We start from the raw sequence: 27,978 nt of genomic DNA on the forward strand, positions 1-27,978 counted from the left end.
CTGGGCAACCACTGTGTTCCCACTAGACCCGTCGCCGCCGCCCCGCCGGTCCCAGTTGGCCCCACCCCAGGACGTCGAGCTCTTAAAAAAAAACAAAAAAAAAAACGACGCTGGCCCTTTAAGCCGCGAGGGCATTTCTGGTCACGTGGTCCGCGGCCACCGGAAGGGGAAGTTTCTCTTGTGAGCGCTGCCTCGCTTGTCCGAATTCGGTGGCGCCACGTCCGTCGGTCTCCGCCTCCTGCACAGCGGCTGCGTCCCTACTTTTCCCTGGCCGAGCCGGCCGAGGAGTGCGGGGTGGGCACGGGAGGACGCGCGGCGCTGCGCAGCCGACCCCCTTGACGGGTGACCATGTCGGACATCGGGGACTGGTTCAGGAGCATCCCGGCCATCACGCGCTACTGGTTTGCGGCCACCGTCGCGGTCCCTTTGATCGGCAAGCTCGGGATCATCAGCCCGGCCTACTTCTTCCTCTGGCCCGAAGCCTTCCTCTATCGCTTCCAGGTAGTTAACCGGCGTCGGGCAGTGGAGGAGACTACAGCCCCCAGGTGTCCCCGCGGCGGCGGGACTGGGTCGGTGGGCTGCGGGGCGCGCTAGGGCGGGTGGGATCTGTAGTGCGTCGGGCTCCAGGGGTTTAAAGGCGGGGTCCTTTGGGTCTCGGGAGGTCCCGAGGTTCGGAGCTAAGGCCTGGGTAACTTAAAAGAGGCGCATTTTGGTGTGCTGGGGAAGTGACTCACGATACCTGTCTGGCAAGATTGTGCTTCCCGCCTTCCGCACTCTGAAGGGAATAGTGAAAAGGTAAGTTAGTGATGTTACCGCGCTGTTGGCAGATGGGGCCCACCTACCTTAATGTCCCCTGCCCTCCCTCTATCCCCGACGTGCCGTCCTAATCCGTGGTGTCTACTTGACAGACTTCTAGATGGGTGGTTTGCATGTTTACAGCTTGTCTCTCCGCCTTATAGGAGTGGTTTAAGGCCAGAGATTTAAAAAAAAAAAAAAACAAGTGTGAATTTATTTGTATTTTCTGCGGGCCCTAATCCAGCACCTGGCATAGACTAGTTAAATGTATGAGGAAACTACTCAGGAAACGGGAGGTGTCAATTTTCTTAAGCATTCAGGAAAACACTCAAGATTATCATTCTAGGCCAAAGAATATTAATTTCCTAGAGGTTATTTTTATCGTTTCTGTGATATAAAAATTTAATCAGGGGAAGCTCAGATTCCAAGATTAGATATGAATCTCAACACATTCCTTGGCCTTCTCTTTCTGCTCTTCTCTGGGTGTTATTTTGTAGTCTCCTTTGCTGATTTCTCATTTTCCTGACCTATAGGATCCCTCTGTAGTCACTCCCTAAACATGGGAGTCAGCTCTTTACCAGTCAAGGGCATAAATACGCAAATGGGAGATTGTCAGATCCACAGGTATCTCTAGTGTAGTGGTGGAAATCACCACTTGGTGACCAGTAGACATCTAATCAAATTTCCTTTTTGTCTTTGCTCTAGAAGTAAATAGCAAATGCGTTGCTAGAGGAGTTTAAACTAACAGTCATAGAGATGTCCCTGAGTTTTTTTGCCTTTACTTTCTTTTCTAGTGCTGGAACTCAAACCCAGGGCATAGCATGTGCTCTACCGTTGAGATACATACCTTGTACAGTCCCTTGACTTCCTTTTCCCAACCCAGAATCTATTAAGACGGTTGGTTTGATTCTACCTCAACTGTAGATCCAGAATACAGACAGGTCTTTCTCTTTCTCCATTGCAAGCTGTTATCCTGCCAGCTTTGCTCTTTCTGTTCTCAGTGGGCAGGCTAGAGTGATCCTGTTAAAACATAGATCATGTCCTGTCACTCTCCCTGGAATCCTCCAGTATCTGAAATTCGATGAGTGAAATCCTTGCCTGCTTGCTGTTGACCCAAGTCTACCCCGGGACTTTTGCACATGTTCTTTCTCTACTGAAGAAGATAATCATGGCTCACTCATTTACCTCTGTGTCTCCTTCATTACTCTGCCCAAATGCCAGTTTACTTAAGGCCTTCTCTGATTGCTGTCCATCAGAGAATCTCCATCCTCCTTTGCTCTGTTTCCCTTCCCTTTCCTTCTCCCTGCTCTATGCCATCTGTTGGTACTTGTTAGTCCACTTCCCATCAGAGAACAAGGCTTTGTAGGGTCTTTACCACTGCCCTTGATACCTAGACCAATGCTGGGCACATAGCAGCTGCTTATATATTGCTCGAGTTCATGGAAGTAAGTGGATGCTTGCTATTTTCTGGGCACTTACTACAATAGTGAATTAGACAGAGGTTCTGATCCTATTTAAAAAAAAAAAAAAGGGAGGCACGTTGTTAAGGAAAATGATTTAAGGTACCCGTGTTTCTGAAAAGTCTAAGAGGACACTTCAAGAATGTCTTTGATTGGATCTGGCTTTGGACTTCACCTTCCAGAAAGTAGGAATAATAAAGTTGGAAGATGGGGCAAAAATCGGCAACAGAAAGAGCCAACTGAAGTGAAGCCTGGTAGATGAAGACAGGGAGTTAACCAGGGGTGTACACTGGAGAGCAAAGGTGGATCCTAGAGGGCCTTGTAGTTCATGGTAAGAGGCTTAAATTTGATTTTGTTGCTGTGCTAAGGATCAATTGATCGAACCTAGGGCCCTAGGGCATTGCACATGCTTGGCAAATGCTCTCTACCCTTGAACTTTTCTTTGAGAGCACCAGTGAAGCCTGGGAGGATTTGAACCAAACACTGGAAGACGATTGCCTGCTTTGAGGAGTGGAGTTGGTGTGTTGGGAAGTGCTGGGTAATGGAATCAGAGACAAATTAGGAGGCCGGAAAGAAGATGGTTTGGATCGAGGTGGCTGTGATAGATTTGGCTGTTAGCGTGGACAGGATCGTCACTAAATGGACTCAGAAGGTGAGCAAGTGAAGGAAAGTGGACTCGAGGGTAGCATTGTTTTGCAGGAATGACTGACACAGGCCTTTATGAAAGTGGGGATGTTTAGAGGGCCTTGCGTATGGTTTGAGGTGTGGATTGTGGTTGTTAAATCTTGAAGTGCTTTTAGGCATCCTAGTAGAGACAACCTGCAGCAGTTGGTTGTAAGAACATGGTTCTAGAGCACAGCCTGAATTGCATACTGTTTTCAATTACTTGCTTTGATAGTTATGTTTTGGCAGAGTGCTGCTGTGCACCTTGTACCTTGTGGCATGTTGGGTAATGTGTGTGCATGAGGAGTGTTGGCTGTAATCATTTTATGAGAACGTGTTTGAAATAGACTCTTTGAGCCGTCTTGTGAAATCTTGCTCACTTGTAGCCAGATTGGTAGAATAATCAACATCAAAAGCCTTTCTAATAAGCTACAGATACAGCGATATTAAAAGCAGGGAACTGACTAGAGACATCATTTGTGTCACACCTCGAGTATGGATGCCTCAGCCCCTCGGATGCAGATTTGTAGCAAACCTAGTAGAAACAATGCAGAAAGATGGAAAAGCACAGAAGGTGTGCTTTCACAGTTTCTGCAGGAGACGCCTCTCCTTAGGCACTCCATCTGTGTCAGCTCAAAGAAATTGTGGGATAATTGATTTAGAATTGTACATTCACAATTTGAAGTAACTAAAGATATATTCCTCCTCCTTTGTAGATCACTTTTGTGTGATGGGATGCTTTAAAACTAGAAACTTTAAAGTGCTGTTTCTCTAGTTTGGAAAACAGAACACAGCAAGTGTGCTAAGACTCACTACTTGGCTGTCCATAGTTTCTCCCTATCAGATACTTCCCAGTGATGGAGTGTCTTCATATTTGCCCCTGATTACAAGAGAGGTGTCTGTTTCCTGATGCCTTACTATTTGCTGAAATTATATGCCCCTGTGGAGCCTGCATTAAGTTTCATTTTTTAAAAACAAAATAGCATCATTCCCTTTGATCAGTATTGTGCTTTTCTATATGTATGTTATCTCAGCTTCCACACTGTCTTGAGATAGTGCTGGCTTGTTTATGAAGACCTACAGCTGGCTTCTGTCTTAGCTAGTTATGAGTGGTCTAAGTTGTCTTAAATCCTTTGCTAGTCCCTCACCCCCAAGTGTTTAGCAGAACATTTTGAAAAGTGATTTCTTCCAAATTAATTACAGAAAACGGTCCCTAACTTAAAATGGGAAGACGTGAGCTCTCAGCTTCTCTAACTTGTTTCCCAGAGTCAGAAGTGGCACCAGCCACATCTGTGCTGCAGACAGGTGCTTCCATTTCCCAGCTTCTGCTTATCTTGTCCCATTTAACCCAGTGACTTCAGGTTGATTTACGTGTATTTAAGAGTATGCTTTCTATACAGCTGGGGGGAGAGTAAACTTGGACTGTAGGCTGACATGTAGCAGCAGCAAGAGGACTAACACCATCATTCAGCACACACATATATGAGCATCTTGCTTGGAGACCCGTGTGTGTGTGTGTGTGTGTGTGTGTGTGTGTGTGTGTGTGTGTGTGTGTGCGCGCGCGCGTGTGCATGCTCAAGTATACAAGTTCTTGAAGGCCAGAGAATCTTGGGTGTTATTCCTCGGGAGCTGTAAGCCTTGTTTTTTGAGACAAGCTCTCTCACTGGGACCTGGGCTCACTGATTAGGCTAGGCTGGTGTCCATCCTCCCAGCACTGGACTGACAGGTATTTACCACTGTGCCAGGCTTTTTACATGCCTTCTAGGTACTGAGCTCATGCCCTCATCCCCTTTCCCTGTCCCCTCCCCAATGTTGACATTCTTAACTTCAAAATAACCCTTTTGTTTCAGACAAATCTTATTTTCACTTTACTATTCCACTTTGATTCTGGATGGCATTTGCAGTGATCTCATTAGCAGGTTATTTGAGAAGTTTTAGTTAAATGATGGACACTGTTGGAAGAGTAACTGAAGAATAAGAGGTCTTTTTGAAGGGTTTATAAGGCAGTGAACATGTGGGCTAACGTCATCCTTCTGTGAGGAACTCTGGTTCCTCAGATTACCTAAGTTCTAGTTAGGGCCTAGCTTTTCTCTTGAAGAATGCGTGCGCGCGCACACACACACACACACACACACACACACACACATTTGTAGCTGGGCATGGTGACACAGACTGTAATTTGAACACCTGGTAGGTTGAGGCAGGAGGATTAACAGTAGTGACTGCAATGTGAGTACCAGGGCCAGTCAGGATTACATAGCAAGACCCTGTCTCAAAAAAAAAAAAAAAAAAAGGAAAGCACAACCTTACCCCCAAAGGACCTCATCCCCACCAGGGCCAAGAAAACCCTCTGTATATTACGGGTCTGCCTTGGGATGCTGTGCGGTGAACAGTTCCCTCCTCCAAGTCCTCTCAGTGGGAGTGTCTGCCAGTGCTGGGCTCCTGCGCTGTGCCCGGCTGCTCCCTTAGCTGTCCAGAGTTGAGAATGCACCCTTCTGCTCACGGCCCTGCAAGTAAAGCCTGTTCCTTATCCTTTTCACGTGTCAGAAAGAGGAGAGAAGGGGCTGTTGGGATTGCAGAAGTAAACACTGTATCCTTCTGAAAAGACCCAGTGCTTAGTGATTTCAATTATAATTTTAAAGTAATACAAAAATAATAAGTCTCGTAGATGAATGAAAGCAAGTATAACTCAAGGGTAAGCTTAATGAACAGGGAAGAGAAGTGAGGTATTTTGACAGACACTGATTTCTAAAGAACAGGTGCACACAGTGGCTAAAAATAGTGTTGTGTCATCAGCGTTAGAGAAAATGTAGTCAGGGGAAAAAAACCCAAGGTTTCTTTTCTAAAAGCAGGCGTTGAGTAATTTAAAGGAATATGGGAGTAGGTGAAATGTGAATTTTTAAAAACCAGGTCAGTGGGTGTTTTTTGAAAGGTTGTAATAGTAGCACACCTCCATATATTCTTTAATTTTTTTTTTTTTTAAACAGAGCACATTTTCAATCCACTTTCTTGATTCCAACCTTTCCAGCCCTGTAAGATAAAGGATGAGGGCAGGTGTTCCAGGACAGATGTCACTAGGTAAACAACGAAAGCCAGCTCTAAGGTCTAGCCAGACAAGACTCCAAGGCTTAGGCACTTGCTTCTGCCCTGTATTGCAGGGCTTTTTGAAGGCAGGGGTGGGGGTGGGTGGTGGATAGGTTTGCTCTTAGTTCCTTTCTGGGTCATACAAGGATAGCAGTATTGGAAATTTTTTATTAATTGTATTTGTAATACTGATGTCTCTTCTGAGAGGCATTGTAAAGATGAGGGGTTAGTCTTACAAAGTCTAGTCATGCTAGGACAGAATTCTGTCTCTACTAGTTATTAGGTATTATGTAACTTTTTATCACGCTGTTTCCTCATCTATAAAACTCACCTTCTGAGTCATTGCATGTAAATAAGCCAAGTAGCATACTAATTCATTAATTTTTTTAAAAAGCTACTAATCAAGGTCTGAGGGTGTATATAGCTTAGTTGATAAAGCATTTGCCCAGCATATTCAGGTCCTGGGTTCTACTCCCAGGACTCCCTAAGAAAACACAGTAACCAAAAAGTCATTAGCCAGTTGGAGGCTGTATATGATTCTCTCCTATACTTGGAAATTGGGGCTAAGAAATGGTAACTTTACAGCAGCTTGTGTTCAGGGCCTCTTATGTCTTCTGCAGTGCCATTTTCACGAGACAGTGCTGTTTCTGTTGTCGAGCTGTGAATGGAGATGATTGAACCGGTTGCCTCACTGCTCAGTACGGGTTCTTGGGAGGTCCCGCTGACTCCATGCAGAGCGTTAAGCTCTGGGGTTGCGTTTCTGTCCGTGGAGAATGGACTCGGCTTGCAGCTCTGTCTTGCAGGTCTCTGACTCCTACCTTCCATTCTAGCCGCCCTGGCTTGTCAGCAACCCTCTTTATTTATTGTGCGATTGCAGTTCTTGGGGCCTTTGTGCCAAGAGTGTATTCTCCCGTCCTCGTGCCAGCTCTTGCTCATTTTGAAAGTCTTCCCATGATTGATCCAGCCATGCTTTTTGTGCTTGGCACATGATAGTGTGCCTTCAGACACACAGCTTTTAAGCCAAAGGTCAGCGTTATGCTGTTTACCAAAGTCTAGGAGGCCATCACTTCATTATTGTTGATGTTTAGTAATGTTTTGGAGATGTGAGCCAGTGAATGGTAAAGTGAAAGAAGATACACAATTTGATTTGTGTGTAGGCTTGTGTGCTTGGGAGGGCCAAGAGGTTCAATTTTCAAATGCTACCTGCTTTAATGGATGATTATGAAAAGAAAAAGAGGAAGTTCTGGAGAAAACTGTGGAAGTTAGGCAAGCCTGTGCCAGTGTCACATTGATAAAAAAGATGCTGGGCCAGTTGGGCCACACGCCTTTAATCCCAGCACTCGGAGGCAGAGGCAGGTGGATCTCTGTGAGTTCGAGGCCAGCCTGGGCTACAGAGTGAGTTCCAGGACAGGCACAAAGCTACACAGAGAAACCCTGTCTCAAAAAAACAAAAACAAAAAAAGATGTTGGGTCTGACTGACTTTAGAATAGCCAAGACTAGCCAAGAAAAGAATTTGTGAAAGAAAAGGGGGAAGGAGGTTCTGTTTCCTTAGATATGAAAAATATATTATTAAATCAGAAATTAAAATAACTTAGTATAGGCACTCATTCTAAATGATCTAATCTAAAAGTAGGCCTTAAAATGAATTAGCCTTTCGTATAATTGGAGAAAGTACAGTTGCTTTCATGGAGACCAGAAAGCTAAATAACCATCTAGAAAAGTAAGTTGTGTCTTTTCCTCATTCTGTATGAATTGTGAAGGTGTTACAGTAAAATTGAACATGTTTCTATACTTAGAAAAAAATCTTAGAAAAAATTTGTAAGCATGGTAGTGATGGGTGCACTTGCCTGTGTATTAAACTTTTATGTTGATTTCACAGCAACAGTCCTGTAGAAGTCAGGGTATTTAAAGACAAGGATACTATACAGATAGATACTGCTGTGTAAACTATAGCCAAGTACCATCACAGCATGAGTCTACTGACAGAAGAGAAAATGACTGTAACAAGAAACTTCCATAACATATAAAGAAATGCCAATCTATCGGGGACGTGGATGTTTTGAAAATATAGAAAAGATAGGAAGAAAAATATAGTTAGAAAATATAGAAAGATGCTCAGCTGAGGCAGAGGCAGGCGGATCTCTGAGAGTTCAAAGTTACCCTGGTTTACAGAGTGAGTTTCAGGACAGCTAGGGCGGTTACATAGAGAAACCTAGTCTTGGGGAAAAAAAAGAAAGAGAGAGAGAGAGAGAGAGAGAGAGAGAGAGAGAGAGAGAGAGAGAGAGAGAGAGAGAGGGAGAAAGAGAAAGAAGCTCAGCTTTCTCAAAGCAAATAAAAATTAGTTTTCAGGTTTGTGATTGTAAAATACTCTCTGTGGTGAATAAGTGTAGATAGATGGCACTCATCTACATTTTAGAAGGAGGTATAAATTAATTAAACATTTCTGTAGACATTTGGCAATATCTACCAAAATAAGTGCATATGTCTGTTGATCTAACAGATTGATTCACAGGCATTTACTTTCTCTCTCTGTAAGTGTGTGTGTGTGTGTGTGTGTGTGTGTGTGTGTGTGTGTGTGTGTTTGTAGAGGATATATAAAAATATTCATCATGGCATCATAACAGTTTAAACGAAGTTTGGATATCCACATAAAGAAAGACTGTGAAGCCAAGAGAAATATTTTGTCAAGGGAATGAAGATATAAAACTGCAATTTAAAGTATGGTGAAGAAAGAAGAATAAGATAGAACACAGAAGGAAATGGGCCGTGCATGGTAGCATGCTTAGAATCTTAGCACTCAGGAGGCTGAGACAGGCAGGTTGAGTGTTCCAGCATAGCCTGGGTTTGAGACCCTGTTTCAAAAGCAAAGCAAAGGCCAGGTATGGTGGCACACGCGTTTGATCCTAGCACTTGAGAAGCAGAGCCAGGCAGATCTCTGAGTTTAAGGTTAGCCTGGTCTACATTATGAGTTCCAGGACAGCCAGGGCTATACAGAGACACCCTTTCTCAACAAATCAAAAATAGAAGCTGGGCCTTGTGGTGCAGGCAACTCTTGATGCAGAGGCAGGAGGATTGAAAGTTGAAGGACTATCTGCTATAGTCAGGGCCAGCCTAGGCAATGTAGTGAGTCCCTCTCTCAAAATAAAATATGAAAAGAGGACTGAGATGTATCTCAGCGATAGAGCACTTAACCCAGCATGTATAAGGCCTTGGGTTCAGTTCACAGTATTGCCCCCCCAAAGGAAACCAGTCAGTTGTTGCTGGAAATAACATTTGGAGATTGAAACCAGGACTTCCCCCTTCATGTTGGTGCGTGCGTGCGTGCGTGCGTGCGTGCGTGCGTGCGTGCGTGCGTGTGTGTGTGTGTGTGTGTGTTGTGTCGTTTACTTTTGTGTCTATATTACCTATTTAGCACATTAACCTGTTAACCTCTAGCATTTGAGTGTGATACTTTTTTTTTTAACCTTAGGATTATCTGTAAGCCTGATCTCAGGCAAGACTAGCCATACATTTACATAGTATTGATTTTGTTAACTTGTTTAAAAATGTTTATTGATCATTTTTGATGTTTTATTTCATTGATCTGTGAATTGATGTTATATAAGCTGGCAGGAGCTCTGTTTTCACAAATTGTATTGATGATGTCACTTTAGCTCTCATTGAAAGATAGTTAGATTTTGTTTTGTTAAAAGGAAAAAAAAAATGTTCACTCTAGCTCAGAGAAACTGACAGCTGTTTGTTTTGATCTGTTCAGATATGGAGGCCATTCACTGCCACCTTTTATTTCCCCGTGGGTCCAGGAACTGGATTTCTTTATTTGGTCAATTTATATTTCTTATATCAGTATTCTACACGGCTTGAAGCAGGTAAGTTATCCGTTATTGTTTTAAGTATTGTTTCATTCTACGTTTACTTGCATTTTGAGGAATGGATAATGATGGGTTCTTACATGCACACTTGGTCTGTGTAGGCACTTAGACTGCATTTTGTGTTTTGTTTTTGTGTTGTTGTTTTTCCCCCCCCTTTGGAGATGGGGTCTTACTATTTATCCCTGGCTAGATCCAGATGGCCTCCAACTCAGAGATCCACCTGCCTCTGCCTCTTGAGTCCTGGGATTAAAGGTGTGCTCTACCACCCCAGGCCTGGCTGAGTTTTTAGTCGCAGAGTGAGTTGTAAAGTAGCAGTGTTATAGAAGGGAATAACAGCAGATGAGAATTTCACATACCTTCCTCATCTGAAAGCCTGGGCTGTGTTCTCTGCAGGGGGTTTACCTACCAGCTCCACAGTTCTTCAGAGTTTTCTTGAGTGAGAGCAGCAGGAAATATTAGATAGAAGGATTTAGATTGTGGAGATAAACAGAAAATACAAGATAACCTTGAGAGGGCCTGGAACCTATTCCACTGGCCCTGACTGTCTCTACCCTAAGGCATTTATAGAAAGCCAAGGGGTGGAGCAAAAGACCTCCCCCTAGCACAGCCAAGTGCAGACCATCTCAGACACCTGCACTCAGGCCCGTGGTCCAATCATCCTGTCTATGTGGACCTGCTGGGTAACGCCACAAGGAACCTGAAAATGGGCTCCCACCGTTCTCAAACTTATTTCAGGCATTGTCCTGCTAGAGTAAAGCTGGGCTAGAGTGTAAGCATCTCTTATGGTAAAAGGCCTACTGCACACAGGTCAGAGCCTAGTCTCATTCTCAGTGGTTAAAGCACCCAGCTAGGGGTTGAGGATGGCTCGGTGCGCGTAAAGTGCAAGACTGAGGATTTGATTTCAGATCCTTTTAGCTATGGAAATAAGCTGGGTGTGGCACTGCACCTGCAGTTCAGTGCCAGGAGACTAAGACCCAAGCCAGCATCCAGGGGGCTCTGTGGCCACCTAGTGGGGTCAGCTAAGTCCAGTTTCAGTGCCTTGCTCAAAAAACAAGGTGGTGAACAGTAGAGGAAGATACTATTGCCTTTGACCTTCACACATGCACCATGGGTACCTGCATGTGCACATGCAGGTGCCACACATGTACTTCATGTAGTCAGTATTTGGTACTCTGGTAGTTTGTCAAATATAACTTTTTGTATGATATAATGGAGAAACAATGCAGTGTTTTAAAAGTGTATTGTTGAATTATGTGTTTCCTACAATATTTTATATGCTATTTTGAGTTGCTTATACAAAGAAGCTGTAAATTGATACTCTTTCAAAATACAAATATACTTTTGTTGAGTATAAATGATTTGCAAAGGTTGGCTGACTTTGGAGATTTTATAAAACCGCTGGCTCTTTCTTAGGTCAGTTTTCTGAAGCATCCTTGAATCTGCCCAAGATTTGGAAATTATAACTCTTACAGCTACAGGGCAGAGTGGGATGGACATGTGCTGTGAAATACAACTTTTCCCTAAGTTGACATTGCTGGCTTTTAAAAAGAAGTCACTGTTTGAATACAAAGCATAGGGTGGGGTCCCAGACTTTCTTTGCAGAAAAACAGAAGACTGAGGCCAGTAAGGTAGCTTGGCTGGTAAAGCTGCTGGCCACCAAGGCTGACAGCCTGAGTTTGATTCCCTGAAGGCCACATAGTAGAAGGATAGAACTGACTCCCAGCAAGTTATCCTCTGGCCTCTACTTACATGTATACTGATGTATATGCACACCACACCACACACACACACACACACACACACACACACACACACACACACACAAATAAGTGTGCTAGGCCTCACCACCATACCAGGGCTCTCCTGTCTCCTAGAACCTATGGTTTTCACTCTCTCTTGCTCAGTTCTTGGTAGGAGTACTGCTAGCTTAGCATACTCTTGTGGTGAAGTTTTTGGAGCAGCTCTTATTTTAAATACCAGTGTCTTAAATTTTAGGTGAAGTGTGGAGGATCCATGACAATTAAATGAAGCTTTTATTATGGAAAAAATTCAAACATATACAAAATTAGAGAAAAAGTTCAGTGAACCTTTATCTTTCTATTGAGAAGAATTCATGGAACATCACATTGGTTTTTCGAGACAAGGTTTCACTGTGTAACAGTCGTGGCTATCCTGGAATTAGCTCTGTAGACCAGGTTGACCTCAAACTCAGAGATACATCTGCCCAAGATCTGCCTGCCTCTGCCTCCCAAATGCTGGGATTAAGGCATGTGCCACCACTGCCTGGTTTATTCTTAGCAATTTAGCCAGGCAGGAAAATATGCAAGTAGTATATTAACTTAAAGCTGTGTGGAGTGCAGCTGTGTTATCTCAAATAGCTGTGACTTTTGGGACGTAGGATCACTGCTCAGGACAACTGTTTTCCTGTCTACAAAACAGAGAGTTAAATAGGTCAGTATCAAAGATTCCTGGCCACAGTAATGTTCACAGCAGCCTTAGTCATAGAGGCCACAAAATGAATTGGTCAAGTGCCCATCAATTTACTGGATGAACAGAATGCAACATTATCTATATAATTGACAGTAATAAGGAATAAACTATAACTACATGCTGTTCAGAAGAACCTTCAAAATATGACACTGAGTAGAAGAAAACAGTCACGAAAGACCATACATGGTATGATCCCATCACAATCATTACAAGAAACACTAGTACAGGCAAATCTAAAGAGCCAGAAAGGAAACTGGTAGTTTCCTATGGCTTGTGTGGAAGGGAAATGGGCAACAGTAACAGGTATACTCAGGGCAAAGAAATGGTATAGACTGATTATGATGATGGCCGTACAATTCTGCTACATACTAACTGACTTATGCACTTGAAACTCAAGTGAGGAAACTGGGAGCCAAGAGCTTCCTTGCATGCTAAAACCTACTAATGTTCACAATCCTTGGATACAATTATAGTATTTGCATAGAAACTACACCCTGACATACAGTGTAAAATAGATCACATTACTTATGGTCCCTATAACAGTGTCAATTGTATGAAATAGCTGCTACAATATGTTGTTTGGGAAATAATGAGAAGAAAACTGTACAATTCAGTAGACTCATTTTCAATTTTTCAGGCAGTTGACTCGGGACACAGAACCTATAGATACAGAGAGCAACTTTTCATCTCAAAGAAACTGTTTCAAAAATGACTCTCAGCTTGAGCATTTCAAAAATGCTCTGACTAGAAAGAAAGGGAAGCCACTTCTAAGAATAAAAGCAAACAAAAGCAACCAGTAGTCTAATAACTCACAGGTTTCTCTTACCAGGTACTCATAGACAAAATATTACAGAGCAGTTTGTGTTACCTGAGCAGGTTAACAAAGCAGGTACATGGATGTAAGATCCTAAGGAAACAAGAGCAGAAGGTGGTCACATAACTATCGCAGTTCAGATCTAGCTGCCATTATCAAAGTGAGTCCTTAAGGCTTGACTTCAGAGGTTTACTGACAAATGAAATGGGATCACACGTGACGTTCTGCTTCACATAACTGAGGGAAGGGCACTGACACAGACAAAACAAGACATGATAGGAGAGAACTGTGGTTGGGGGATGACAGTCAACAGAGTCACACCGACACACACACAACGTGAGTACTGATGATGCTGACACTGAGTGAAGGAAGCCAGTTACAGTCTGACCTAACAAATGGCCTGCCCAGGCAAATCCACACCCAAAGTAGACTAGTGATAGCCAGAAGCTGGGCCGTGGGGATGGGGCTTAGGTGTGGAGAGCACTGCTTTGGAGCCACTAAAGGGCTGGTAATGAAACACTGTGAAATTAAACTGCTGTGATGGTTACAGATACACTCAAAACTGCGGAGTCACATGCTTATAAAGGGTTAAAAATGAACAAAGGAAATAAAGAAATAAAAGCCCCGCCCCCCCCCCCCCCAGCCCCAGAAACAAAATACCTTAGCCAGGCGGTGGTGGCAGATGCCTTTAATTTCAGCACTCAGCACTCAGGAGGCAGAGGCAAGTGAATCTCTGTGAGTTCAAGGATAGCCTGGTCTGCAGTGCAAGTTCTAGGACAGCCAGGGCTGTTACACAGAGAAACCCTGTCTTAAAAAACAAAAGCAGCTGGACGTTGGTGGCGCACGCCTTTAATCCCAGCACTCGGGAGGCAGAGGCTGGTGGATCTCTGTGAGTTCAAGGCCAGCCTGGTCTACAAAGCGAGTTCCAGGACAGGCGCAAAGCTACACAGAGAAACCCTGTCTCGGAAAAACAAAAAACAAAAACAAAAACAAAAAACAAAAAAGAATGAAGCAGTGTTGGCTTAAGAGGTTTCTGATTTGCACTGAAAGACTACAGTTTAAGACCAATTAATTGTTGCTTGCACACCAAATAATACAGCACTACAGTTTATGTGATCACAGTATCTTAAGTACTTGATCTAAAGAAGCCTTAGAAATCACAGAGCCAGAAGCACACCAGCAAAGCATGGCTCTTCTTCACATTCAGAAGTTTTGTTGGAATCTCAGCTGTACTTCATTCATTACAGTGAGCCTTGAGCGCATAAGCACCCTCTACGCCATGGTTGAATGGTTGAAGCGTGCCTTTGAGGGAGTGAACGAGCAAGCTAGACACAGAGGAGAGTAGGAGTGGCAGGCTGGCCCCTCCTCCTTACCCTTCCCTCCTTTTCCATCTTCTGTCTTGAGAATAGGGCCTTTCTACATATAGCCCAGGCTGGCCCAGACTGGCTTCGGGCCTGCCCGCAATCCTCAGCTTCCTGAATGCTGGGATTATAGGTGCACACTACAAAACCTGCCATTCTGTTTTCTTTCTCCTTCAGATCCGTCCTGCTGTCTTTCTGATACTTGTTTCAGGGGTTTGAAGAATTGACTCCGAGCGTCTTGTAATCATAGTGGAATGTGGAGGGAGAAGATAGCTTGTGAGCTAGCGTGACTTTCTAATCATTTTTGTATCTTCCCTCTGCTGCTCTTAAAATGGCCTGACTAAGGCATTAGGAATTGTCCCTAGGCTATAGAGCTGGACTGTTTTTCTTTTCCTCCCTTGGAATGAAGCACTCTTAGCAGTGATGGATGACAAAACACTAGCCCTTCCCTCGACTTTGGTCATGTGACTTGATTTTCTCACTTTTAAGTGAGGGCTCATAGACCTGTCCCTTGTACCTCACAGACACCTTATGGAGAAAATCACATGTGGAGAATGCCCAGTCCTCTTCACATTGTTTTCCCTTGTTCCAGAATGTAAGGGCCTGTAGTAGAGGCCGAATCCACTCAGTACGTCAACTCAGGACTGGACAAGTGGTAGTCCATCCATCCGTCTAGTATTGATAGTGACAATAGCAGCAGCTGATGTCCCTGTCATAATAATGGGCTCCCAACAGTCATGCTGCAGGAACAACGGTGGTGGCCAGAATGGATGAGGCTCCTGACAAGCTTTCATCTGTAAGTGAGAGACAGGAATTAACCAAGTCTCCCAAGTGTGCCCATCAGATGTGTTAGGACTGTGAAGGAAAAGCCGGCAGGTCACGAAGAAAGTGAAAGGGCCTCACTGGTGTCTGGGATGAAGCTTTGTGTTTCTGGAATTGACTGTCCCCCTTGGGTCTGTTTTAGCCCATGGCAGCCAGAGTGGGTAGCTTTCTGGAAGTCAGTCAGTAGAGCATAAATTGACGGTAGTAGTCAAGGTGCCTGTGGTTCAGTTTTATTGCCATGGTATAGACTTCAGAAAAAAAATTCACTTTTTAAGAAGTGATTTTTAAATGTTTTCAGTATAATTTTTCAAAGTATTTTTCTCCGTAGATGCTACTTTCTCCCACAGTTCTGAACTCTGATGTTTGCCTTGTGTTTGTTTCTAGGAGCTTTTGATGGGAGGCCAGCAGACTATTTATTCATGCTTCTCTTTAACTGGATTTGCATCGTGGTATCCTTCAGTGCTATTTTAGGCCAGAAATGAGCTCCACCCCCTCTTTTAAGGTTTTGGGAAATATAATTTGATAAAAATATTTAAATCAGTTTTTATATAGTTTAAAAAACTGTAGTTAATGAAAAATAACTGAGATTCTTTTTTAAAGCTAGGTTAAATTGTAGTTTTGGGATGCCTCCTCTTAGTCTTGCCTCTGGGATTTTTCCTTATTCAATTGAATTTTATTGCTGTCTCCTTGAGCCCAGTTCTCTGTGTTCTCTGGAATGACAGTTTGTCGCTCAAGTACAGTCCATGCTGCGAGGCAGCTTTTGAAATCTGTGGTGCTTACCAGAAAATTAATTTATAACCAGCATTATTTTCTGACTTCATTGCTGTCCATCTTTTGAGTCCTAAATAATAATCTAGTCCCTCCCTAAGGTCCCCTATTGTGGGCATAGACCATCTTTCTGTGAGGTACAGTTGATAAGCAAACAGTTGGACCCGACTGCCATTTATAGTTGGCCAAGAGCCAGAAAAATATAGGGCATGGGATACACCCTCTCCTTTAAGAGGATACAGGAGGAAAAAAGGTTATGGACTGACTGATGCTGTAAATCCCTGTGTGTGAGCAGGATCGTCCTTTGTTTCAGACGCACAGCCATCTCCACCCTGTACTTGAAGGAGAGATGCTAAAACGGTAGCAGGGCACCAAAAGAGGGTATCAGGTGACCAAGTTGTGCTGAGGTTGTTCATTTCTGGGTCTCCTGCTCTAACTGTACAGGCTAATGGGGTGTTTATGCAGAGTTACCGGAACTTTGGTGTGTTCCCATATCTTAAGTAATCTGATTGATAGACAAATGTTCTTCTTTGGAACAGTGTAAAGAAATTCCACTGGAGGGAAATAATCAGATCAACCTTGATATCTATTGAATGCTTTCTGCATATGATCTTTAACTTTACAAACTAAGATTACTGGTTTAGCAATGGATATGCAGGTAAGTCTTTCAACTATTTGCCCTTCTGTATGTTTTGGAAGTTAAGATTACATTGAACATATAAAATGATAACTGTTATTATTTTGGATATACTCTTAGCTAAACCTTTGAGGCTCTTGTAGGCATATAAATAAATCATTGACTTTTCTGGTTGTTTCTGGCTAATGCTTGAGCACTCAGTATGTTCTGGGCATGTGTGAGGTTATGCATTCCTTGAAAATATTATATGGTTAAGGAAAAACTTTATTGTCAAATAACAGCTTGAACTAATGTTTCTGACTTCATGTAAAAACATAATTATATTGATTATAGATTTTTATAGAACTCATTGTATGATAAATGATTCAATTAGTTTGTAATTCTAATCATTAGTTTCATTTGCAGATTTTTGGGGAGTAGGTGATGTAGACAGTTCATATTAAATCCTTGTTGCGTGCTCCTGGAGCAGAGGTTCATATGTTGACTTTTTTTGCAGTTGCTGATGATTCCTCTGATCATGTCAGTACTTTATGTCTGGGCCCAGCTGAACAGAGACCTGATTGTATCATTTTGGTTTGGAACACGATTTAAGGTACTTTACCTAGGTGGAACAAAACTCAATTTTTATCTTTGTAGTAATCCCCCCTAAGCTGTAATGTGTACCTTTCTGACACTTCCAGAAGGGGTCACTGCAGAGTAGTATAGCATAGGCTGGTACCTTCCCCCCCTCCTCAGTCCTGTTCTAGCATCTCAGCATCCCTATCCCTTGCTGATACTGCTTCCAATCCCTCTGAACTTCAGGCTCCTCAGGATCTGTCCTTCAGTGACACGTGTGTGTGTGTGTGTGTGTGTGTGTGTGTGTGTGTGTGTGTGTGTGTGTGTGTGTGTGTGTGTTTGAGAGAGAGAGAGAGAGAGAGAGAGAGAGAGAGAGAGAGAGAGAGAGAGAGAAAGAGAACCCAAGAGAAACTGCAAAAGAGACAACCTACAGGAATCCTGCTATTTCTAATCTTTTTGTCCTGCACTCCCTTTTAGGTTCTAAATACTTTACCTAGACTATCACCCTCAAATGCTACCCGAGCTTACTGTTTTCTGTCTGTAATGTCCTACTCATGACAGAACTGAACATCCTTGTCTCCTGCCTGAAGTTAGACTTGTCTGGTTTGTGAGATTTTGTAGTACTTACCTCAGTTAGCCCTACAGCCAATTATGTATAACCTTCTTTTTACTAGTTTGTGAAGTTCCCTTGAAATTCACTCAGCCTTTGGAATGAGGTCTTAAGTTTGCCCTAGGGCTCAAATGTTAGATCTGGAAAGCTAAAGCCTTGTTAGGAGAGCGTTAGTTCAAGACATCCACACACAATGTTAGATAAAAATTCACGTTAATTATTTGTGACCATTTGCTGGTTGGAGTCTTAGAGTTTGGGGTGATTTTACTGTGTCATCCATAGACACTTGTTTATTTCTTTGTTAATATTAACTCAGCAGGGTATATACTGTATTTGAAAGGACTCCTTCCATGCAGTTACAAGCATACAGATAAGTATAGTTTTAGATAGGAAGATGTAAGTATGATAGGGATGGTGTTAGATTTGAGAAATTTTGTAGTGACCTAGTGATTTTTATCCCCATTTTTAGTTCCCATAGTGCCATGGTGTCTTCAGACATGGCTGTTCACATCCATGTCCTCTTTCCTAGGCCTGTTACTTACCTTGGGTTATCCTTGGATTCAACTATATCATTGGAGGCTCGTAAGTATTCTTAAATTTATTTAACTGGAAACCCATCCTTGGGAAACTTAATTCATTTTTATCTTCCTTTCCTAGTTTTTAAAAGACTTTAAAGAATCTCAATGTTGATTATGTTAGAACCTTTGAAAGATGTTTGGTTATAATTGGTTGCACAGGAGGACTTTAAGCACCTTTGACATTGGATGGCTATCATTTTGTTAGCTTGTCACTAGATAAATTGTGTTTCTAGACATTTTTTTTTTTGAATACATGTGCCTTTCTGTATTCAGTATTCATACTGAGCAAATAACAGAACTAATTTGCCATGATTCCTCTTAGGAACCTATCCATAAGATTACACTATTGTGTATTTTTAAGGCACTTCCATAATGCCTTGAAAATGGCGTACTGCCATAGAAATGGAGAGTCTCAGATAAGAAGTAGTTTTGTGCACAGTTTGATGGTATAGAACTTTGGCCAAGCAGGGTCACATTTCTACTCTCTTGCTGGAGTTAGTACTGAGAGGTAGGAAAACCTTTCATAGTTCCAGTCCAAGTTCAGAGAGAGGCCGTCTGTATGGCACTGTCCTGGGCCGGGGAGACAGCACAGTGGTCAGGAGCAGGTACTGACTGCTCTGGCAGAGGACCCAGGTTTGGTTCCAGCACCCTTGTCAGGCAGCACACAGCTGCCTGTAACGTTAGCTCCATGGTGTCCGATATTTCTGGCCTGCTTGGGGACTTATATCCATGTGCACACATACATGGGCATGCACATACAATTACAAATAAGTTTGAAAGTTTCTTCTGCCTGGTGTGGTGGTGCATGCCTTTAATGCCAGCGCTTGGGAGGCATAGGCAGGCTCTCCGAGTTCAAGGCCAGCCTTGTCCACATAGTGATTTCCAGGAAGCCAGAGGTACAGAGAGAAAAATACCTGCCTTGAAAAAAAAAAACCAAAACAAAAAAGAATGAGAATGTTCTTCTTAAAAACAAAACACAGGCTAGAGATATTTTAAGAGCTCCCATTTCTTACATTACCAAATATTTTCAAAAGATAGTAGATTTTTAAAGTGCTAATCCTTCGTATAGTTGATGTATTTGCCCTCTGTGGTCTTACTCCTCCTGTATATTTAGAGAGAAGTGAAGGGACTAAAAAGGACTGTGTAGATCATAGCACATTTCAAGACTGCTAAATCCCCTCTCCCCTCCCCCACCCACAGGGGCAGAGTGGAGAAGTTGGAGGTTTGCTCAGGCAAGATCTCATTGTGGGTAAAGATGAACAGTGGCAGGTGATAGCAGCAGTGGATCGTGAGGTGACTGAGTCCTGGGAAACCCTGAGAAGTCAGTCTTAGTTTAGGATGCAGGGCAAAGCTCAACTGTCCTGGGTGCTCTCTGTGTCTCATCTTACTGTCAGGGATGCAAGAGAAACGTGAATCACGGCTCCAGAAACCGGGCAGTCTTTTGTTGTCCGTCTTTCTCTTTTCCACGCTCTTCTCTTGGCAGTCTGTTTTTACAAACATTGGGTGGTTCAGGAAGTCAGAAACTAACTGGCTTAGCGCCTTCCCCAGCTCCTGAAATAGGCTGGAACAAGTTAATATTTTGAGGCTGGGGGCTTGGAGGCGATTTCAGAGGTGCTATTGGTCTTGAAGAGCTGTGGGCCTCATTAGTTCTTCGGGCCCGATTCCCTCTCCCTCAGAATACATTTGTCACTCACGCTGTCAAAGGGTCCATTGTAGAGCTGTCACTGACTCCAGGGACTCTAACAGTGAGAGCCAGCTCTCTTTCCCATGCTCTTAGTTACAGCTCGGTGCAGCTCCCTGTGTTGCCTGGGTGTCTTTGCACTGACTTGACTCTCTTTGCAGGGTGATCAATGAGCTCATTGGAAACCTTGTTGGACATCTTTATTTCTTCCTGATGTTCAGATACCCAATGGACTTGGGAGGAAGGAATTTTCTGTCCACGCCTCAGTTTTTGTAAGTCTTTTCTCCTCTTATTAATGTTGTGCTGTTCTGTGGTTTTAAGTATCCTGATTGGAGTTTTGTGAGGAGATGCCTTACTTCCCTCCCTAAGAGAGAAGAAACGTGAGCCAATAAAGTTCTTACTGTGGCCACGGTCAGGACACCAGGGATTGGTGCCACATGCCTGTCTCTTTCATGACAGCTTCTAGTTCAGGATCACTGACTGGATGAAAGCATTGCAGAGAGAGATCAGCTGTGCCGAGCCGGCTGCGGTCCCTGATTACTGTCGAGTGCCAAGTGGTAGGCTGAGAGGCAGGCATCATAAAGGATGACTCCACAGTTTCTCTTGGAACGTCAGTTTGACCCATGATGAAGGTTGAGGAAGTTAGCCCATTATTTGCAGTTTTCTAAAATGTGTTTTTATTTTTGTTTTAGGGATAGGGTCCTGCTAGTTCGCTCAGACTAGCCTCAAACTCTCCACCCTCTGCCTCAGTCTCCCAAGGGCTGGAACTATAGGTGTGCCACCACCCTGCCTGGTTTAAACTTTTATCTGAGAAATATTATCGACTAGAAATCTTGTAGATTGTTTAGAGTTAAAATGAGAGAGGGACTTTAGATTTGTGTAGCAATCCCAGCTCCACGGAGCGATGTGCTTTGTTGTTTTCTTCTTTTAGAATTAATTAAGAGGCGGCCAAGGACAATAGCTTTTGTGGGTTCGATGCCATTCCCTTTGTGTACTACTTTTGATACTGGTCAAGTTACTTATTAAAACCTCCAACCTTTGCTTCCTAAGTCTGAGTTGAGAGGCTGCCCCTGTCTCACAGGACTGGATAAAGCAAGGCTCATTGTTGAAGGCATAGTGGTTGGTTGTGGATTAATGGCATAGTGCTGGGGTCTGGGTTAACTAAAGCCATGTACCTAATGCCTTGGGGAGGAATGGTGGCTGGGATGAGATGCTCAAACAGTGTGTAAGTAGCATGACCATTCTGTCAGTGAAGCAGAAGGCTGTTAAAGAGGGACCAGTTAATCACCATCAGAGTGTCACAGCCTGCCTGACACCTAATTTTGTGCAGGGATAGAAAATAATTACTGGCATTTAAGAGTTAAAAAATTGGAACCCCATTGAATCAAGACATTATTTTTATGTATGCAGTTGTGTCTTTTTTCCAAGTGGTGGGTGAGGGGCAGTAACACCTGAGTAGTCTTCACCGCCAGCTCTGTGCAGGTTAGGGTATGTTTGTGGAAGACATTTGATTGCAAACTGTAATGTGCAGAAAAATTCAGTGGCTTGTTTGTTTTTAAAAGAGAATAAGAAGAAATTTGTTTCTCTTGTTGCCTTTGGGTTGCCTTCATTGAAAAAACAAATGACCAATCTGTTTCTAATCTCCGAAGGCCACGGCAGGGGCAGGCTTGGGTCTCTGAGCTGGGTTATCAAGGAGGTTTGGCAGACGCACAGCTTCAACAGGCTGTGCTCTGGGAGCCACCAGCAGTGACCTTACCCTTAATGGCTGTTTTCTGACTGAACAGCTTACAGAGAGTTTTGAGTTGTGGACAAAGTGTAGAAAATCCTAACGGCAAAGTCGGCAGGCAGCACACTGGAGCCTGCCTTCCGCTTGAGCTTCCTCTGTTGGTGGACGCCCTTCTGTTCAATTTTGCATAAAGATCAGATGGCAAAATGTAGCTCCTTGCAAAAGCAGTAACTGCTTTGGAATTACCATAAATTTTTGTTGATTATGTATAATTGGGTGCCTTTTTATTCTAATTACTGGCGTTTAATTTCACTCTCAGCTTAAGCAGTGGAGCGGGCTTCTGTATTGTCTTGAGTACACAGTGGATGAGACAGCCTGCTGCCTTTCTCAAGGGCTGGGGTCTAGTGTGGACTTCAGAGGAATGGTGTGCAGGATGTCGTAGATGGTGACAATTTGGCACCTGGAAATGGCACTTCAATTTAATGATAAAACTGTATTTTCTTTTATTTATTAGTTTTTTAAAGACAGAGTTTTGCTATGGACTTTTTGATAGCTGGAGATTTGTCATCCTGCCTCAGCCTCCCAAGTGCTGGGATTATAGGCATGTGTAACCATGTCTGTGTGTTTAAGAGAGAGGAGCTGACTTGTAGAATTCTAAGATAATCCATATTCTGCACTCCATTTAAAAAACAGCTATATCTTTTCTTCTACACAGTTTTCTCCCAACAGTTAATTTTCTGTTTAAAAGAGGTCATTCTCTTTTTTGGGAAGGAGTGTGAAGGTATTAAGAAGGTTTCAACAGTAGTACTTACTGTTGTAGCAAAAAGCTTCAGTGCATATGAAGGTGTACATATAGATATTAGCTTAGAGTCAGGAGATCTGAGTTTCAATACTGAGTATTATTCCTGAGGAACCTCATTCAGTTTTTGCCTCCATTTTCTTGATTTAATAAATTTTATACTTGGGAACTGTGGCATATACCTGTAATCTCAGATACTTGGGAGGATGAGACCAGAGGTTCTGGAGTTCAAGGCTAGCCTGGACAACTTAGTGGCCCTTGTTACAAACAAACAAACAAACAAAATTTTACAAAAAGAGGCCATGAGCATAGCACAGTTGTACAGAGCTTGCCTAGCACTCCTGAGGTTTTTAGATTCAACTCCCCAGAACAGCCAAAAAGGAAAAGAAGCGAGGGGAGGAGGAAGGGAGGGAGGGAGGGAGGGAGGGAAAAAAAGAGGGAGGGAGGAAGTGTGTGTGTGTGTGTGTGTGTGTGTGTGTGTGTGTGTGTGTGTGTTTAACATCCTCACAGGGTTATTGTGACAGTCCAGTGAATTTCTAAACATGACATCACACAGGAGCTCTTTGAACAGTAAGCTGCTTTCCTGTAAGGTGCTGTTGGGTGTTGATGTGAATAGTCACTTGTCCATGACTTACTCTGGGTGCAGAGGGTTTAAAACCAGGATATCAGTTTATACTTCCTGCCTTCCAGCAACAAGTTAAGCTTTAGAACCCAATAACTCAAAGAGGTCCAAACACATTGTCAATTTACTAATAATGCAGACAATGAAGGAAAATATTACTGAGAACAAAGACATAGGTTGAAGTTTTGTTAGCTGTCCTGTGATGCCTGGTTTATTAATTTGTAAGGTGAGAGATCATGTGACCTTTTGGGGCCTTGGCGTTGGCACTATCTGAGATGGGAAGGGTACAGTTGATGTACAGATGAGGGGTAAACTAGAAATACAACCATAGCTTTAAGACAGACAGAAAGCATCATGGTCCAGACGTCTCCAGAACTTTGGAGATGCTGTACAGGGCCCAGACATGCTGCCTGTGGGTTTGTCCTCTGAAAGTGACGTGAGTTCATTTTGAATTCTTTGATCCAGTCTGACCCATATGCTTACACACCAAGAAGCCATCGGTGGTTCTTCTGCTTTTTGGGCCTGTGTGTGTAATCTTTTTGTTTCCATATTGCTCTGCATGAATTACTTTTATAATCGGTGAAAAAAATCTGGAGAGCGTGAATTTAACTGAAAGCTTGATGAAGTTAAGAAACGTGGAAAGCAATTGCCATCTGTGGTCAGGGCGTTGCACTGGGTGCTGAAAAGGAAAGCTAAATAAGACCGTCTCCCTGGCCTCTCAATGTGACCGATGGTTTGGAACACCCGGGAGGGAGATGGTCGGCAAGTGACTTTGTTCTGTCTGTGTTTGTCCTTCTCTCTACTCCAGGTACCGCTGGCTGCCCAGCCGGAGAGGAGGGGTGTCAGGCTTTGGTGTGCCCCCAGCTAGCATGAGGCGAGCTGCTGACCAGAATGGCGGAGGCGGGAGACACAACTGGGGCCAGGGCTTCCGACTTGGAGACCAGTGAGGAGCAGCCCTGGCCTACCCACCAGCCATGCTAAGCAGATGACAGTTTCCTCCCAGTGCTGGGCACGCTTCATGGCCAAGTTCTTGCTGCCGTTCTTGGACCTGACCCACGCTGAATGTAGTCTTTCCGTACAAGACGACATTTTTAAATCCTGAAGGAAAATACAAGTGTTCCTCAAGTTTCATGATGTTCATTCAAGTCCTTACTGCTCTGAAGAACAAATATCAGCTGTGCAGATTTCAAAACCAACTCCTTTTCTGGTGTCTTCTTCCTCCCTTTCCATCTGAATAATGGGCTGGGCAAGTGGGGTTGGTTAGCCAAGCCCTGTGAAAGGATCCCTTCCTCTTTCTCCCACACATGTTCCCAGAGTTGCAGCTAGAGTTGTCCACAACATGGTTTTGCCTTTGACAACCTCTGATTTATTGACTTTTGCCAAAGCTTGGTCACAAAGAGCTTGTTCCCACATGGTTCTCGGCCGTTCCTGGCAGGACTGTGACAGTAGGGGAAGCGTGGAGCAGCGGCTGAAGAGCTCTCAGCTGTGGGGACTGGAGCAGCCTGACGGCAGTGCAGCCGTTGGCCGCCGCCGCCGTCCCAGATGTTGATGTACAGAAGCACCACTGAGTCAGTGAGGGCCCAGACTGGGAGTGGTGAGGGTTAGGAGTTGTTGCTAGGCACTTTTCTCCCCCCTAAGCCAAGTGATCCAAACCATAGTGGAGCGAGCGCTTCTAACCTAGAGGATGGGTTTAAACATGCTGTCTGTGTTTCTTCATGGGGTGGACTGGCCTTGTGTACCCTGAGCAGTTGTGCTGTGCTGTGTTGTGTTAGGAGCTTCCAGATCACACTGGCCACACATGTCCTGGAGGCAAACTTGGGGGCACTGATTCCGTTTCCTCCTCATTGTGTGGGTGGGTGTTGACTGAGTCAGTGGAGGAGAGAGCATCAGACTCTTTAAATTTTTCTTTCATTGTTTTCTGTCCCTTAACTTCTTGGTCCAGTGTTTTGGTTCCTGGTGAGGGAAGTACGGCTCTCTGGATGTGTGTCAGTCAGTCGTTAAGGCTAAAGAAGCAGACTTGAGTAAGGCACACATAATTAGAGGCTCCAATAGCTTTAGAATTATTCGTCTTTATTATCTTGGGTCATGCATGTATACACTCTGTGAATCAGACCTACTCCCTTTTTATAGGTGGGCTTTTGCCAGCCGAGCTTGGCTCATCACTAAATAAAGTTTTCTGAAGGCTACAGTGCTTTATATAGTTACTTTATGTTTTGATTCTGAAACCAGACTGCTGGGAGCAGTGTGGTGTGGCCGCTATACTTTGAATGTTGTCACAGGTTTCCAATACTTTGTTTGGTTCCTTTCAGGAAATGTGCCCTAACAGTATGACTTGTCATTCTCGGTGATGTGTGTTGTATTAGGGAGTGGGAGTCTGAAAGTTGGTGTACCTCTCCATATTTAATTTATATGATAAACTATTGGGTGGAGAGAGGCTGACCCTAAACTCTGGTTCTCCTGCTGACCTGAGGCTGTGATAAAGGGTGTTTTGTAAAACTCCAGAGGCCACTCTCCCTATGGCATTGCATGTGCGCTCCCTGGGCAAGGTGGAGGCTCGAACTCAGAAAGAACTCTACCAGGGAGAGAGCAAGAGATTCTATACTCTCTTACCAGGCTGGTTCCTGAGAGCACTTTTTCTAAGGGTCTGCAAGTATGTAGAACTTCTGTTCAAGGCAAAATGTTCACTAAATTGTTTCTCCTGAACATGGTTAGGAAGCTGATAATTTTATTATCTTGCCTGGATTACCAGTCCTTCCGGGATAGTTTTACCAAAGCGAGCTGTTTAGTTTTGACTTCACAAGGTAAGACATCACAGTGGGTTCTCTTTATGAATGTGAAAAAAACCTTATTTTGTACAGACAGCTTTCCTTTTTGTAACTAATCCTTTTTACTGGTAAACATTGTAAATTAAAATGTGCAACTTGAAGGCTGTCTATGTTAAGTTTCCATACCTCTGCTGTGCTGTGTTATACGATGTAACATGTTATTGTCTTCACTGGATCAGTTTTATGTGATCTCCAGTAGTTTTTGATTAGCAGGACACAGCAAGCCTTTTTGTATATGGTTGTTCATATATTAGAGAATGTTGGAACTCCTGGAAGAATTAGTGCTGAGTTTTCCTTTGTGTGTGTGTGTGTGTGTGTGTGTGTGTGTGTGTGTGTGTGTGTGTGTGTGTGTGTGTGGTGTATGTGTGTATTGATTGGGTCTTGGTATGTAGCCCAGTGTGTGTGTGTGTGTCTGTGTGTGTGTGTTGTATGTATGTATTGATTGGGTCTTGGTATGTAGCCCAGTGTGTGTGTGTGTGTGTGTGTGTGTGTGTGTGTGTGTGTTGTATGTATGTATTGATTGGGTCTTGGTATGTAGCCTAGTCTGTCTGTCTAAACTTGGAATACTCAGAGTTCTGGGATTAGGCATATACCACCACCTCTAGTTTGGGTTTTTGTTTAAGGAAGCAGGATGCTTCAAATTTGAGATTTTCACCTATGGATGTGAGTGTTGTAGTTCTGGAATTATATAAACCCTTCCTTATGTAAGAGCCCCAAACTAGAACACATATGCTTAGTTTTTTATCTTAAATGTGAACAGTTTGAGTATGGCTTCCTGGCCTTGCAGTGCATTTATTCCAAGATAGAGCAACACGAAGAAGCCGAGCCGTGCACCTCCTTTCTCGCAATAGACAGATGATGAAACAAGAAGGAACGGTCCTGTTGATTTGTAAAGACAGGACGTTGCCAGTCTTGCGATGTTCTGAGCCCCCTTTGGAATGGACCAATGACAGGCGATGTTGCAGTTGCCGGCATCTTCCTTGCCGTTGTACATTTGCAGTGGTGACAGTACTGAATAAACGAACGAAACGTGCTAACCCGTGGGAAAAGGCACGCATCCTTCTGGACTTCTCACTGATATATCTTGGAAGCCTGGCCTGGGCAAGCGTGATTGTTGGCAGTTTATTTGTTTGCTTTCCTGAGTGGCTCTGGGTTGGGATTGGGTGATACTGTGTCCTGTGATTCCTTGAGTGTGTGGTTTAAGCCCAGGGCTCTTGCCCAGGTGTTTCCCTTCGCATGGTTCTGTTTTCTCCAGTCTGTCCTGATGTGTTGATGTCTGCATTCAGGTGTATCCATTATGAATATTTTAGGACTCCATGGCTTTTTTTCTGACATGAAACTCATTTGGGATTGGGGGGTGAGGAGTAATTATCTTGTGTCATTCCCTTCCTACATATTTTTAAAGTTCCTGGTGATTCTGATACTCAGTTGGTACTCAGTTGGCTTTGGGAAACAATGTTTAAACCAATGTTTTTCTTTCATTAAATGTGTTCTTTTGATAATTTCATACATGTGTCTATATAGTACATTTTAATTACTGTCACGCTCATCCTCTCTTATCCCTCTCACGTCTATTACCAGCTCTCTACAAGACCCCTCCTCACATTTATAGAGTTGTGTTGTGTGACCCAGAATATAACCAGGACTGTTTGTGTTTATAGGATTGCTGCTATTCACTGGAGCATGGTGAACTCATCAGTAGTTACGCAATTGAAGACAATGTCTACCTCCCCCAGAATGCATCAGTAGCTCATAGTTCAGCAGGGAAAGTAGAGTCTCATGGGCCCCTTTGTGATCTGTGATTGACTGTTGACAAGC

At 43.5% G+C, this 27,978-nt stretch overlaps 1 protein-coding gene and 1 long non-coding RNA gene across 3 annotated transcripts in view; one reads left to right on the top strand and one right to left on the bottom strand.

The window, feature by feature from the left end:
• Window positions 1-348: 348 nt before the first annotated feature.
• On the top strand, window positions 349-27,667 carry Derl1 (derlin 1). The gene is made up of 8 exons (XM_006990679.4): window positions 349-501; window positions 9,758-9,869; window positions 15,744-15,808; window positions 16,759-16,785; window positions 17,261-17,356; window positions 18,459-18,511; window positions 20,350-20,460; window positions 24,144-27,667. Exons 1-8 carry the CDS (start codon window positions 349-351, stop codon window positions 24,280-24,282), a joined length of 756 nt encoding a protein of 251 aa, XP_006990741.1. The 3' UTR covers window positions 24,283-27,667.
• Window positions 498-27,978, bottom strand: part of LOC143269713 (uncharacterized) — a 42,387-nt gene continuing 14,906 nt past the window's right edge. For both annotated transcript variants that reach the window (XR_013046310.1, XR_013046309.1), the window contains 2 exons: window positions 1,643-1,815; window positions 498-775 (listed from right to left, as the gene is read on the bottom strand). This is a non-coding gene — a long non-coding RNA (uncharacterized LOC143269713). The remainder of the gene's footprint in view (window positions 776-1,642; window positions 1,816-27,978) is intronic.

This window comes from Peromyscus maniculatus, chromosome 20, assembly GCF_049852395.1.
Source record: "Peromyscus maniculatus bairdii isolate BWxNUB_F1_BW_parent chromosome 20, HU_Pman_BW_mat_3.1, whole genome shotgun sequence".
NCBI classification, from domain to species: domain Eukaryota; kingdom Metazoa; phylum Chordata; class Mammalia; order Rodentia; family Cricetidae; genus Peromyscus; species Peromyscus maniculatus.